This window comes from Monodon monoceros, unplaced genomic scaffold (assembly GCF_005190385.1).
Source record: "Monodon monoceros isolate NGI ecotype Baffin Bay Population unplaced genomic scaffold, NGI_Narwhal_1 Super_Scaffold_3, whole genome shotgun sequence".
Classification (NCBI taxonomy): domain Eukaryota; kingdom Metazoa; phylum Chordata; class Mammalia; order Artiodactyla; family Monodontidae; genus Monodon; species Monodon monoceros.
In genome coordinates, this window is record NW_021703780.1 from 35,001,039 (window position 1) to 35,016,391 (window position 15,353).

General features: G+C 36.9%; 1 protein-coding gene across 1 annotated transcript in view; it reads left to right on the plus strand.

Annotated features, from left to right (window-relative positions):
* The window catches only part of KIF6 (kinesin family member 6), a 377,832-nt gene that overhangs the window by 110,623 nt on the left and 251,856 nt on the right, over positions 1 to 15,353 (plus strand). Inside the window, exon 6 of the mRNA XM_029243281.1 lies at positions 6,339 to 6,468. Within this exon, the coding sequence (XP_029099114.1) occupies positions 6,339 to 6,468 (130 nt within the window). The remainder of the gene's footprint in view (positions 1 to 6,338; positions 6,469 to 15,353) is intronic.

Here is a 15,353-nt window from a genome sequence, read left to right on the forward strand (position 1 = left end):
ACATTTAGGTCTGTGATCCATTTTGAGTTAATTTTTTTGAGTGGTGCAAAGTCTGTGTCTAGATTCATTTTTTTTTTGCATGTGGATGCCCAGTTGTTCTAGAACCATTTGTTGAAGAGGCTGTCTTTGCTCCATTGTATCGCTTTGGTTTCTTTGTGAAAGATCAGCTGACTATAGTTATGTGAGTCTATTTCTGGACTCTGTGTTCCATTCCACTGATCAATTTATCTATGCATTCATCAATACCACACTGTCTTGATTGCTGTGGCTTTATAGTAAGTCTTGAAGTTGGGTAGTGTTGGTCCTCCTACTTTGTTCTTCTCCTTCAATTTTGTTTTTGCTCTTCTGGGTCTTTTGCCTCTCCATATAAACATTAGAATAATTTTGTCAATATACACAAAATAATGTGCTGGGATTTTGATTGGGATTGCGTTGTATTTATAGATCAAGTTGGGAAGAACTGACATCTGGACAATATTGAGTCTCCTTCTCCACGAACATGGAATATCTCACCATTTATTTAGTTCTTTGATTTCTTTCGTCAGAGTTTTGTAGTTTTCTCATATAGATATTGTGCATATTTTGTTAGACTTATATCTAAATATTTCATTTTTAGGTGCTAAGGTAGATGGTTTTGTGTTTTTAATTTCAAATTCCACTTGTTCATTGCTAGTATACAAAACAGCAATTGACTTCCGTATATTAACTTTGTATCCTGCAGTGTTACTCTAATCACCTATTAGTTCCAGGAGTTCTTTGTCAGTTCTTTCAGGTTTTCTGCATAGATTGTCACGTCATCTGTGAACAAAGACATCTTTATGTCTTTTTTCCCAATCTGTATACCTTTTATTTCTTTTCTTGCATTACTGCATTAACAAGGACTTCCAGTATAATGGTGAAAAGGAGCGTGAGAGGGGATATCTTTACCTTGTATCTGATCTTACTAAGAAAACTTTGAGTTTCTCACCATTAGCTATCATGTTAGCTGTAGGTTTTTTTGTAGATAGTCTTTATCAAGTTGAGAAAGATCCCCTCTACTCCTAATTTACTGAGAGTTTTTATCATGAATTGGTATTGGTTTTTGTCAAATACTTGTTCAGCATCTATTAATATGACCATGTGATTTTTCTTTTTCAGTCTGTTGATGTGATGGATTATATTGACTGATGTTTGAATGTTGAACCAGCCTTGTATACCTGAGATAATCCCACTTGGTCATGGTATATAATTATTTTTCTACATTGTTGGATTTGATCTGCTAATACTTTACTGAGGATTTTTGCATCTATGTTCATGAGAGATATAGTCTAGAGTTTTCTTTTCGTTATGTCTTTGGTTTTGGTATAAGGGTAATGCTGTCCTCACAGAATGAGTCAGGAAGCATTTCCTCTGCTTCTCTCTCCTGAACGAGATTGTAGATAAGTGGTATAATCTCTTCTTTAAATATTTAGTAGAGAACCTGGTGTTTTTAGTAGGTTAAATGAAATAACTCAATCTAAAGTGTCATGTGATTGGCTATATTTTTCATTATCAGTAAGAAGATATAATATTAGATAAAACAAGAAAGAAAAGATATCTTTTTCAAGTTACTAGAAAGAGTTTTCAAAATATCTCAATAGTGATCTTGAGAAAAAGTATCCATTACTTTTAGCCCATTCTGTCTAGGTTAAGACCAACACAAAAATTTATTGCAGGTTCATAAAACTTTCTTAAGTGATATGTTTCAACTATTATATTTTATAACAGAAGAAATCTTTTAGACTTTTAATCAATCTAAAGAAGAAGGGCTCCCCTTACATTCTTCTAAAAATTTACATCTTCCCCCAAATCTACCCTGTAGAGAGTTTCTGAAAATGTGTTGGGGTGGGGGAAAAAAGGAAGTTGGAAAATGATGAATTAGGTAATATTCTCTTTATTGAAATGAATGGTGCAGCTCTGTTTACAATATGTGAGATTATTCAGTTATTTAGAAGAGCCTGATGGACACCCTTCCATTTTCATGAGGGCTGCCTGCTACTGATATTTTTCTGAGTCAAGGTAACTAGACTGAGCTACCTCTCATCTTTATGGTACCTTCATGTGATTATTAAAAGGCAACCCTGCCACCTGTTGAAAAATTGTTGTAATATGCTGGTTTTGTTGGAAGACACTTTACTGCCCCCTGACAGACATAAGTCATAATAAATCTACAGACTCATGTGAATTGCACCATCTTGAACATGGTGCCGTTGTTCAGTGCCTGGCCGGCACCATCACACGGGGCACTCGCGAGTAGAAAAAAATAACAGAAATCACCATAGCAATATTTGTCTATAACATGAAAATGAGAAACCAGATTCACTGTAGTAACTCCTGGAAAGTCCCTGTTCAGCAAGTGGGTGGTATTGGAATGTTGTGGAGATGGGATGTAGGGTGGGGAGGGTTCTTTCATTGATGGCTTCCATTATTGGGAACAAGAGCTTGGCCATTGCTCTTTATATGTCTTCCAGTCAGTTAGAAAGCCTGAAAATTCCAACTACTTAGCCAAATGGAAAAGAGTCTCTGTTTACAGAGAAAACACAAAGCTTGCTTCTTCTCCATCATTGAGTAGGCTGAGTATACTTAGCAGAACTTTTCCACTTAGGGGTCCAAGTTAAGGCTATCAGTGGCTTTTTGCTTGAAATCTAAACATTTTAGAAACATTTTGTAGAGAAAACTATTCACAGGCCCTTTCAAAGAGGAATCAAATAAATAGTTTGGGGGGTTTCCATCTTGGAATTAAGATGTTTATTTAAGAAACTCCAATAAAGCCCTCTTTCAAGCTATGAAAATTATAGTCAGAATCGAGTGGTAGACTGAGGATTCAGGAAATAGCTATTGATTTGTTAGAGAGCTGAGGGCATGGGGAGTGGCAGGGGGGTGGGGAAGGGCCAGGAAAGGAAGCAACTCGAAGAGAAACTTCTGCTAATGATTCTTATTTCCTCCAACTTTGAAAAGCTTTCCACCAGCAGCAGAGTTTAAAGCATTCTCACTCCTAGATTAGTCGACCTAGTCAAGAGGTAGTACCCAGCTCAGGCTGTACTTCTCTGAGTAAAGGCATGAGAGTGGGTGGGAGTGACAAATTGGTTGGGAGGCTTAAGTGCAAAAGGGATTTTCAGTGAGGGCAGGCAGGGCAATAAGGGAAGGTCCAAAGCCTCATGCCCAAGGGATTGGGCAGAAACCAGGAAAGAATCTGAGAAGAACTGGCAAGAGAGACCCTGATTGGAGACAGTTGCACTGAAGAAGATTCCAGAAAGACGCCAGAGGTGGAGTCTTTTTATTAAAGCATGCCCAACAGATGAGCCCAAAGCAGGGAGAGAACCATGAAAAAAGCCAAAGTAAACTGGACACCAACCTGTCTTTTTATTTACTTTTCAAAACCTCCACGGGCAAGAAATCAGAAAGTAGTGAGGAAAACAGTATCAGAAAAGTGCCAGAGAAATGCCTGGTGATGAGTTACAGGGTTACAAAAGACGGCTGAGAGTTCTATACAGAAAAACTGGAAGCATGTGCAAATTGTATTGTGATCAAAGTGACAAAGCTGGACGAGCACCCGGAAGTAAATATAGAAGTGTAATAGTTCTGAGGTAGGTCCATTGCAAATCAAAGGCTCTGAATGATTTAGAAGGAAAAAAGTAGCTTAGCCAAATGCTGCTGCTGACATTTCACGCTTTCTACCTTATGCTTCTAACTATTCTTTGTAAATATAATCCTAAATCAGTGACCCATTTAGGTTGTCTAATAAATGAACACTTTTAGAGTTCCATACTTGCTTGTTTTCTGCATTCATTTCAGTGAAGTGACGGTGAGATTATTTATGATATATCATTTAGGTTTTGTTTTGATTTAGCAATGATACAAACCCTATGGATGTTTAGGAATATCCATAATCCCCAGTTGAGCTTTAGTTATTGTTGTGGTTAATGGGTGGCTTAGTTTACCTATCAGCTGCATGGTCAGGGAAGTAGAAAAGAAACCTCCCATGGAAGGACAAGCTTTTTAAAATTCACAGGGACCTTGCCTATTAGTAGATATGGCCCAAAGTGACTTCAGCTCCAACCAGTAAAATGAGTAACTCTCCCCTTTGGGCTTGGGGTGGAGCTGGGTGGAGAGTAAAGATAAAGAAACCAGAAACCTCCTCCCCCTGTGTCTACCTTGTGTGGTCGTTAAAGATGAAGTCAATGGCTCTCAACCTTGGCTGCACACTAGAATCACCTGGAGCCTTTACAGATTCTGATACCCAGTCCACACCCCAGAACAGTCAAATCTGAACCTCTTAGGAGGACACCTGGTACCGGTGTGTTGCTTTAAGTTCTGCAGGCTATTCCTATGTGCAGCCAGGGTTACAACTGGATTACAGAAGACAGTGCAGATCCCTGGCATACTTTTGGTGCCCAGTGAGTGTGAGCATCCTCGTCTTTGAATTGTTTCCTGCTCCCCCACCTCTCCCTTTTCTGAACTTGCACAGGTTGGTTTTGTATCAGACTTGGTCTTGCAACATGTACCACAGGTGACTTTGCCTCGGAGTTGGAGAATTTGCTTTCTTCCTCCTGTTGAAAAAGACAGAGCTCTCTTCTTTTCTCACTTCTAATATACTGTCTCATCACTTATTTCATGCTTTCATCTTCCTTCCAATATTACTTAACTTCTTTTTACCTTTAAGACCTAGAATCTGTGGATTTAGGAAGAATTCTAACTTCTGTGTCCTTAGGGATTGAATTTAGGCAAACCTTCTCAAGCATATCAGAAGGATCAGGGTAGAAGCAAAGCTTAAGGAATAAAGGGGGTTCCTAAAAATGGAGCACAATTCATCTATTTCAGTTAAAAATGCCTTAATGTTTTCTAAGCATTTTTTAACTCAAGCATTTTTAATAAGCTCACTTACGAGTCTTGTTGAAAAATAAATAAAATATACTTGTTTTCATTAAGGGAAGAGATCTTTTTCCATCTTAGGTGGTATTGTTGAAGGAGACAGAAAGGAGTCCAAAACTTGGCAACAGGCTAGATTATTAGTGACGTATTGGTCACAGAGGTGCTGGTAGAGCTACATTTTCTTCCTGCAATTAGTATTTTAAGTGCCCACAAATTACATATGAAAGTCCAGATAACCTCCTTACAAAATGGAAGACTGAAAAATTATGGTCTTTGCAAAATCTTCACTTTTCAGGTTTTATAAATGTGTTTTTGTCAATAGGCAAGTGACACATGTCCACTTGCTAGTTGTACTTTGAAGGGAGAAATAGTGCTAAACGATGCCAACCTTTACCTATTATCATCAGTTCCAAATGCTGTAAGCAAGTGCAGATATCTGGAGATACACTTGCAACACTTGTGAATTACAGATTTCCTTTCTTCAACAATTTTTAAGAAAATCAAGAAGGCAAAACTCAAGAGGCACAGGGGAACTCTCTTTAGTAACTTTATTGCTTGAATCTGTAGGCATTTGAAGCAAGACTGTGAGGAGTTTAGCCAAATTGTGTTCATTTTCAGAAAATCCTAAGAGGACTCTAAGGAGAGTACTGACAAGCCAACTCTCGAAACAGGGTTAGAATTCACCTGGGAGGAAGTGGTGTTGGCACCAGAATGCCCACTGAGGCAGTTGTAATAGATGAATGTAATTCCAGACCTAAAGCTCTTACTGTAAGGATTCAGTGGAAGGAAAAGTGATGTTGTAAATGAAAAAAGTCAAGAAACACATCTGATGGACATAAAAATAATAATTACGAACTAAAATTTTATTACAAGACTTCTTGATTATTTTAAATTCACCTTGATAAGAAAACTAGACAAGGGAACAACTCCTAGTGGGGTAACAGATGCCTCAATTTTCATCATGTTTAAATTGATGAGCTAACCAGTTTGAAATGTCATGTAAATTGAAAATGATATGAAATTGAACAAAAGGGAAAAATCAGAAGGAGAAAAAATTGTGCATTACCTATGTAAGAAACTGAATTATGACATAGAAAAATACTGTATAGCCAAGTTTCCTGATATAGGTAGAAGGTTAACTATTTGCATTTTTAATTCAATAAGAATATGTATTTTAAGATGCTTTGGGATTCTGATAATTACCAAGACAGATGGCTTTAAATCAGGAGCTTGTAATATACTTTTCAGCCCCAAAGCTATTTGGTAGTACTGTCAAGGGAATGTCAGTGTTTGATGCTAATCCAGTACTGTCTGGTGTCTTGTGTACTATTGGATTTTATAAATTCAAGACATCGTACATACAGCTTTTAAAAAAGAAACCTGTAAGAAAGACTTGAAGTTCTTTTCATTCTCAAAGTGCCTTGTGTTGTTGCTTCCCATTTCCCTAGGAAAGTGACAGTATTGGAGGACCCTGATCAGAATATCCACCTGAAAAACTTGTCTCTTCATCAGGCAACCACAGAGGAAGAAGCTCTGAATCTGCTTTTCTTAGGAGACACCAACAGAATGATTGCAGAGGTAATAAGCATTTCTCTGCAAGCTGTTTTTTGCACATTATAAGATATAATAGAATTTTAGGGGCAGCAATGACTTTAAAAATAATTTCATCCCAATTTCATGTTAAGAGAAGGAAACCTAGATCCAGAGAATTGAGGAGATTTTCCCCAGGTCTTCCAGCTAGTTAACGAGCAGGGACAAAAATCTAGTCTTTTTTAGTTTTATATTTTTTAATTTTCTACAAATTGATTTGCAGCTAGTCAGTGACAACTCATCAAAAGTCTTAATTATAGGAATTTTTGCATAAGTTTTGAAACTTAAAATACATAGTTCATTCTTCCTAACCTCCAGTCATCCATGTATTGGCATATGTTTACCTACCCATGTATTTTCATGTATTTAGTGAATTAATATTTGTGAAGAATTTAGAATAATGCGTGGAACATAGAAAGCGCTCTATGCATTTGCAGCTACTGTTGGCAGATCCAGGAACACTGCCGTGGTATGTAGTATGAGTATGTCTCAGTGCGGTATTGGGGATATACCTATACTAGAAACTATTTGTTGTTAATCTGACATTCAAACCTAACTGAGCACCTATATTTTACCTGGGAACCATATTCTGGAGCCAGGATTCTGGAGCCAACTCAGTCTTGGGCCCTAACCTCAACCAGTTACTGATTGGAGATGGAGGGTCACAAAGGTCTCACCCAGCGACACTGCAGTGAAAGGAATTAAGTGGTCTTGGTAGTGGTGGTGGTGATGTGGGAACAGTTCCCCAAGTGAACAGCTTACTGTGATCACGGACAGTTTTCCTTTTTAAACCACACTCCCCGGGTTCTGTGTTCTACCTTGTCTCTGATGACAAACAATAGGTGAGGACAGTAAGCTGGGAGGAGAAGTAGTCTGAGAAAGTCTCCCTCAAGTGACTTCTTTTCTGCCCCATTTTCACCCTCTGGAATGCACCACCTTAAATACAAGATAGATAAATGGAAAGAAAAGTCAGGTAGTGAAAGCATGGTGTTGACATCTGTTATTGTGTTGGGACCTTAGTTTTGTTGTTGTTGTTTTACTAGGTCTGCATCAGTACTCTTCAATAGACTAACTTAAATAAGTTGAGCTTAGGTGCCACATATAATATGGATTTGAGGACCCTTAACTTATTATTTTTATTTAAAGAGAGCGGTACATAGTTTTTAATTTCAGAATATCTTCTTTTGTTTACAATGTTTTGCATTTGTGTATTGCTTCAACATTTTGTCCATGCGATCATCCGTGATGCTCTTCTCACAATAATTGAAGAGAAAGGAATAAAGGCAGATTAAGAATTAGGGAGTGTAATAATGAAAAATTTAACATGCCCCACTAAAAATCCTCCTCCATACACAGTTTAATGAACAGCAAACGGAGCGGGACAGACTAGAGATGGGTCCTGCCCACCAGTGGAATATGAAAAAGGTAGATCCATTAATGCTGCTGGAAAACACGCGGAAGCTTGTCCCTGCCTCACTGCTGACCTTCTTCCTGAGGTGACACATCCCTAGAGGACTCCAGGCCTCATCCTCACAATTACGTCCCCTCATCTTTAATGGGTCAGGGAGGGCTCCTGGCCCTGGATCACTATCACCTCTATTAGCTAAAAACCTTGGCCATTTGCTATTTTAAAGTTACGCCTTAACTTTAGCCAACTGCATCTTTTCAGACTATTGTAAAGTCTTGAGGACCTTAAGCTTCTTTGTACAAGCTTATCTATCATGTCCTATCACCTTACAAAGTTCCAAAAGTCTTTTCCTATTATTTACTGTTGAGTGTTTAACAATAGTATAAATAGCTGAAACATGAAGAAGTCCAATTCTAACAATGTTGGTTATGCATTACCTTAAAAATGTATTCACTTTTTTCCTGTGTGAAGCCTGATTTCTTTTAAACCAAATCTAATAGGTTTTGGATGTTTCTGTGCTTGGCTTTTATTTTTGTCTTTGGTAATAGCTACCATGTTATATCAAGAACCTGCTCAATAGAGTTGGCATTGTTGTAGATGCTTTATATATGTATATATTATTTCTGATTCTTATTTTATAGATGGAAACTAAGGCTCAAAGAGTTAGACTACTTGCCCAAGGCCACACAACTAGTAGGTGGCAGAGCCAGGGTTCAGCTCCAAGTCCGACCGTTTCAGAAGCTTATGTTCTTTCCTTACACCACAGTTCACAAGTTCAATAATCAAATTGACATATGTCAGATTTTTCAAGTGAGGATACATTTCTGAATTATTTAAAAAATATAGCAAGTATGTAGCACTTCAGTTTATCTCTTGAATTCATTGAAAGCAAATACATAAAAATATTAATGAAGAGTAACTGTCAATCCCTGGAAATACTTTATTATTCAGTCTCCAGAGAGGCATGTTTTAGATTACAACCAAGCTGTCAGAATATAATTTGTCAGCACAGAATGAGCTTACCAGGATAAAGAGAACACACTAATCATTTTTTTTAAAAGGCGAGGTTCCCAATTTCCCATTTACATAGAGAAATCCAGAAGTTGGCATGGTAACCAGAAAACATTTGCAAAACAAAGTCTAAATATGGGGACCTAAAGTGGAGTGCTCTTCCCTTTTAAGTTCTCTACTTATAGCCAGCATTTTAAGGAAAAGTTATTAAAAATAGCTTTATCCTCTTCTTATTTTTAGAACTCACTCTTAAATAATTCCTGTAATCCTACCAATGTTTTGAATAAAACGTGGTTATGTCCTTAGGGTAAATTTTTTCAAAAGTTGATTTGCTGTACCAAAGAGAATAGATATTGTGAAAGCTGAGCTGTGTGTGACCCAGTGTCAAAGCCCACCAGCAGCAAGTATAACTTGGTACCTTTTTGTCTTATCATTGAAATGTTGCTCTCAATTAGTTACATCTAATTGAACAAGATATTCTGCACTTGATTGTTAGGTCCTGCACAGTCCCATTGCCGGAACTGTTTGTTCAGCCCTGCCCACGGTCTAGAGCACTCTGTTCCCAAGTATGGCCCAAGGATAACTTGTATTAGGATACCCCATGGTAGTCAAAAGACACAGTTTCCTGGATCCCATATCTGATGGATAGATTCAGAATCTGCAGTGGAGCCCAGGAATATGCATTTTAGCATTTTAAATGTGCTCATTCTAAATTTGGGGGCAGTTTGGGTTTTACCATTAAGAAGCTGGGTGAAACCCACTCCCAGAGAAGTATGTGATCAGGTCCGTATTCTGTACCCTCACCAACATCACAGGATTTGAAAGTTCTTCCAATTTGGTAGGCAAAAAAAAATTTGTTTTAACTTGCATTTTTGATTACCAAATTATTTTATATCTTTATTTGCCATTTGCATTTCTGTCTTTGTTTACGTGCTCTACTTGTTCTTCTCTTGGAGTGTCAGGGTAGGTCTGGTTGATTTGTTGACTCCATGAGGGCTGGCACTTGGTCTTGTTCACATCTGCCGCACCTAGAAACAAAGACTGATATATAGTAGGAGCTCAGTAAATAATTGTTGAGTGAATGAATAAAGATAACTTTTGCCTTTGTCATATATTTAGCAAACATTTTCCACCATTTTATAAATTTTCTTTTAGTCTTCATTTCTTTTTTTTTAACATAGTCAATCTTTTTATTTTACGGTTTCTCCTTTGGATGCCATGCTTAGAAGTGCAATAGCTCACTGATGAATAATTCTACTTATTAGAAAGTGTTTTGTTTTGAATTGAAATCTGATGCCCAGTTGCATCTACCCCATTGTTCCCATTTTGGCCTGGGACATGGAAGGGGATGGTCATCATCAGGTTGGAGTGGATTTTTATCGGAGGTTTCTGGAGCATGGGGATTTCACCTGGATCTTGACAGAAGCTGTACTGAATTAACAAAATCAGGTGCTCCCTCTAGGAGCAATCTCCACTGATAAAAGTGCCATTTAACTATTCATTTTAGGGAGTCATAATGTTGCTCAAAGTGAATAATTAGACTAATATGGCCTTCTTTTACAAGCCAATTTGGAGAAGAGAATAGTGTTCAGGGTCCTTTCTACCAAAGCTTCACAGTAGTGTCTGCTGTAGGTTAAATTGTCTCACCCTGTCAAATTCCTGTGTTGAAGCCCTAACCTCTAGTACCTCAGAGTGATCTTATTGAGAGATGGGGTCTTTACCGAGGTGATCAAGTTAAAATGTGGTCATTAGGTTGGGCCCTAGTCCAATATGACTGGTAACCTTATAAAACAGGAAAATTTGGAGACGGACTCATATAGAGAGAGTGTGCCAATGAACATGAAAACAGTCATCTACAAGCCAAGGAGAGAGGCCTGGAACAGATCCTTCCCTTATAACCCTCAGAAGGAATAACCAACCCTGCCAACACCTCCATGTGAGGCTTCTAGCCTTCAGAACTGTAAGATAATAAATTTCTATTGTTTAAGCCACCTAGTTTGTTATACTAGAAAACTAATACAGTGTCCAAATAACCTTGGATGTAATTTCTTGTATGATTGGTATCTGGTGTTGCTCTTGACCTTGATGAATTCAGGAGCGCTAATATGCTATATATAGTATAACATCTGGAAAGATCCTACAATTCTCAGCTAGCAACTATTGAAAGACAAGACTGTAGTCCTGTTCAACTCTATTCTCTCAGCATCTGGCAACTACATAGTTGGTCAGTCATTAATTAAAAATATTTTTTTGTTGAATTAATGTGGAGCAGAAGACCTGGTGATTTCAGGAGAAAAGACCTGCAATCTCAAACCCAGAATTGGGGGTGATTTTATGGTACACTGTGCCTCTTGGTGAGTACAGAGTGCATCACAGACGACTTTGGCATTTTAAAATTTAATTTGTGGTGCTTCAGACCTTTTGGAAGACATCACTTTCTAAATAACCATCCTCCCAACAACATTTACAGGATTTGTAAATTATTTTCCCAGGAACTATTAGAGGTCTTTCTGCCTAATTCTTTGCTTGAAATAAAAAACATACTAAATGTATCTGAGTTGTGCTGATGCGTTTTGTAAGCTCTCAGACTTTGCACTCTGTCAAACTTTTGGAGTGAGTTGTGTGACCTTGTAGAAGTGCAAAGACAATTGGGAGACAGGCTGTGAGTGGAGTGAGTAGGTTTGTGCAGTTACTGAAACATCTGTCGCTGGACACATTGTCTAATAACACGAGGACAGCACGGGAAGGAAGGAGCAGCTTGACTGTGTGATTGTGTTTGTTAACAGCTCTCTAAGCCTCGATCTCCTTGTGTAGTGTGTGTGGGAAACAAGAGGATTTGGGTTGCAATTAGTGTTCCAGAATCATATTCCATCACACCATTAGAGAGACACTAAATAATACATCCTCACAGATTTTTGTTGGAAGGATATATTAGTTGTATATAATTAGCAAGTATACACCAAGATTTGTGAGCCTGAGAAGAGCAAAATATTTAACAGGGAAAATCCATTTCACACTGCTCTTACTATAATGAGAATAACATCTTTTATCATTAGGTCCCAATAGGCAGCTAGAAGCCTTAGCAAAAGATGTGTTGACAATTCTAAATTTTCTTATCTACTGTATATATGTTAGTAGGTATAGAAAGAAGGGAACTTAAATTTTGAGCACTTAATATATCCCAAGCATTTTTCTCCCTCTTTTTTATATTTTATATATGAGAAATACACAGTCTTTCTTAACTAGTGATTCTGTCTTATAATATAGTTTGCATTCTGCTCTCATCTAACCTGATTAGTGGTATTGCATGAACCGTAAGTTTCAAGTCTAAAACGTTTATTAAAATAAATGAAGTGGTACGGTGCAGCCATTAATAGAATATTAAAACGTACTCACTCCATATACATAATTAGAGAAACACAATCTTCTTGGCTGTAAAAATTTAGCTCCTGAGTTTCTTCTGACCTTTAAAATTCTGATTTCTGATTAAATAGCAGAAGAAAGTAATTTTTACTCTACTCCCTGTTACTGAAATTCACCACCAACAACAACAAAAAATGAAAAATAGAAGGGAAAAAGCCATCTTCAGTGAAATAAGGAAATAGCCATAACCTCAAACCGTGAGGAAATCTGCCAAATACTATGAAATTTGAATTACGGTGAGGGAGGTTGCTGAGAGCCAACACATATATCCTCCAACCTCAGGCAGGATACAGTTTCTCCTTAAAGAAAGTGTCACAATTCTTAAATGCAAATCCAATGATCTTCTGGTTAGGGTGGTGAGATCTAAGAAAACAGACAAGTACGATAGGGCAATATTATTTAGATATTCATTCAACACTATAGAAGGTGAGTCTAAAGAAGAAACCTTAAAGACAGGCCATTTTTATGGTCAGTGGTCTAGGCTTATGGCCAAGAAAGATGGCCTTTGGTGAGTGGGATTCAGGGAGTTTGTGACTTAAGGGGTTTTGCCATCCCAGACCTTTTAGTGCAAAAATTTGAGGAAAGTATGTGCTCTTAAGGCTAAGAATGAAATATGTGCAGAGTAAAGGTACTCAGGACACAAACTGAATTTGAATATTCCCTTACCCATCTCCCAGACTACTCTCTAGGAAAGAGATGCACATGCTCAAAGATAAAATTATCAAAAGGAAAATACTAAAGATCTTTCCATGTATTTGGAGTGTGGAGGGAAAAGCAACATACATTTGAAGACTCCTTACATTAGGAAGCAAGGCAGTATACTTCAGAATCTTAAATATGTTACCTAAAAGCAATATTTGTTTTTAAAAGTAGCTTAAAAATATAGAAAGTTTCAAAGAAAAGATTACAAGACAAGAAAATAAAAGCAAGCTTGAAGAACTCAGAAATGAAAGAGAAGAAGAAAGCCATTATAGTGATGAAAGTGCCATTAAGAAACGAAAGAGAAGGAAGGAGAAGAGGAGGAGAAGGAAGACAAGGAAGAAGAAGAGGAGGAAATGTGGCTGGAAAATAACTAAGGATATTTAAAATAATGAGAGAAAATGATACCTAGAAAGAGAGCCAAAGGAGAAACCAATTTTGAGTAATTAGAAATCCTGAAGAAGAGTGAGGGGAACAGAAAAAACATGGATAGAGAGTGAGAGAGAGAGAGAGAGAGAGAGAGAGAGAGAAGTTTCCTGAAATCTGGCATTACTTGAATCTGCAGATGAAAAGGCCATGCTGTGTCTAAGAAAAAATGGAAAACGCTCAACTCCAAGATAAAATCTATTGAAGTTACTAATTTCCAAAGCTAAATAAAGAAGCTTATGGACATCCAGTCTGAAAAATGCAAGCCAACTCTGAGTGAAGATTAAAAAAAGTTTGCTCTTGGACTTTTCCTTAGCAATATTCAGTGCCAGAAGACAGTGGAACAAGTTCTGAAGCAAGGATATTGTGTCCCAATAATTTTATACCCAGCCAAATTTTCGAGTTTTCCTTTAAAAACAAAAACATCAGACAAGTATTTTTAAGCATGTGTGAATCCTGGAAGAAAATGAACCGAGGGATCATTTTTAAAAATTGCTTGACAATCAAGGCTAACCAACTAAGAGATAAATCAAATTAACGAATGTGAGAACCCAGAAGCATTACAAAAGGACTGGTGAGAAACATTGAATTTATTTAAATGTAGACATAAAACTAAACAACTGTGTAAGTAAATATTATAAACCTTGAAAATATAAATAATAATAGATATAACACAAATTTGGAGTTAGAAAGTAGAGGAGGGGTGGTGTTATAAGTGAGCTAATTTCCTTATATTTCAAAGCAAGAAAGGAGTAGATACTGTCTAAATGTCAACCATGTAGTTAAAATCATGATGACCCAAGTCCTTTAATTCCATGAGTTTTCCTTAATTCTAAAGAGATACTTTTAGAGAAAAGATATACACCTCTTACCATGAAAAAACATTTATCTGAAGCTCACCAATCCCTTCAGTTTTATTTATTTTTCTATTAAATTCAAATAAAATTTAATTTAGTCATTTTCAATTAAGAATAGTATGTGTAGTATGCTTTTGTTTTGGTAAAGTACTTGTATATGTTCTTCTATATTAAAGGCATCTAAATACAATTTTTATCAAACATTAACATTGTTATTTTGGGGAGATTTTCACTTTCATCTTTGCTCCTTTTTGTGTTGTTTGGATTTTTAAAATAAAAAGTGTGGTAGGGATTACCAGCGCTTACCAAAACTTCTGTTTATTCCTTCTAGCACATGCTTCCTTGAAGTTAAGGGAGTTCACTTGCTGTATCCAGTGCAATCTGAGTGAAAGTAGCATGTTACTTTTGTTTCGAAGCCTTTGAGAACTAGTATAAAGTTCTCCTTAATCTCCTTCCCTTTTGTGGCAAACCCTGAAGCTTTATGTTGTGGAGGTGGTCTTAGAAGATGGCAGCGCCTCCATCAGCTTTGCTGGTGTCAAGTATGTGGAGCAGAGCCACCATTTAACAACACTGGAGAAATAACGTGAGCAAGAAAGAAACCTTTGTGATTTTTAAGCCTCTGAGATTATGGTGCTATTTGTTCATTTGCTACCATAATATAACTTGATCTATCTTGATAAATGTGCATCATTTTTACAAAATACTAACTCATTATTCTTCATAAAATTCAAATATAGCATGGCTTTTTTAGTAAGAAAACAATGTTTATGTTAGTATTATATATATCATCTATTTTCCAAATGGGTTTGAAGCAACTTACAATATTAAAACACATATAAACCTGGACCAAAAAAAATGTCAAAGAGGAAAAAAAAATTTGAAGGTAAACTTGATTTAAAAGAAGATAGATGGATATGATAGGCAACTGGAATGAGTTAATTATTGCCATTAAGGACAAAATTTAGCTATGATTCTTCAGGCAGACAAGTAAAAACAAGGGCATCGTTTTGACATTTTTGGTTATATAGTTTTCATTGTTCAGAGAGCAA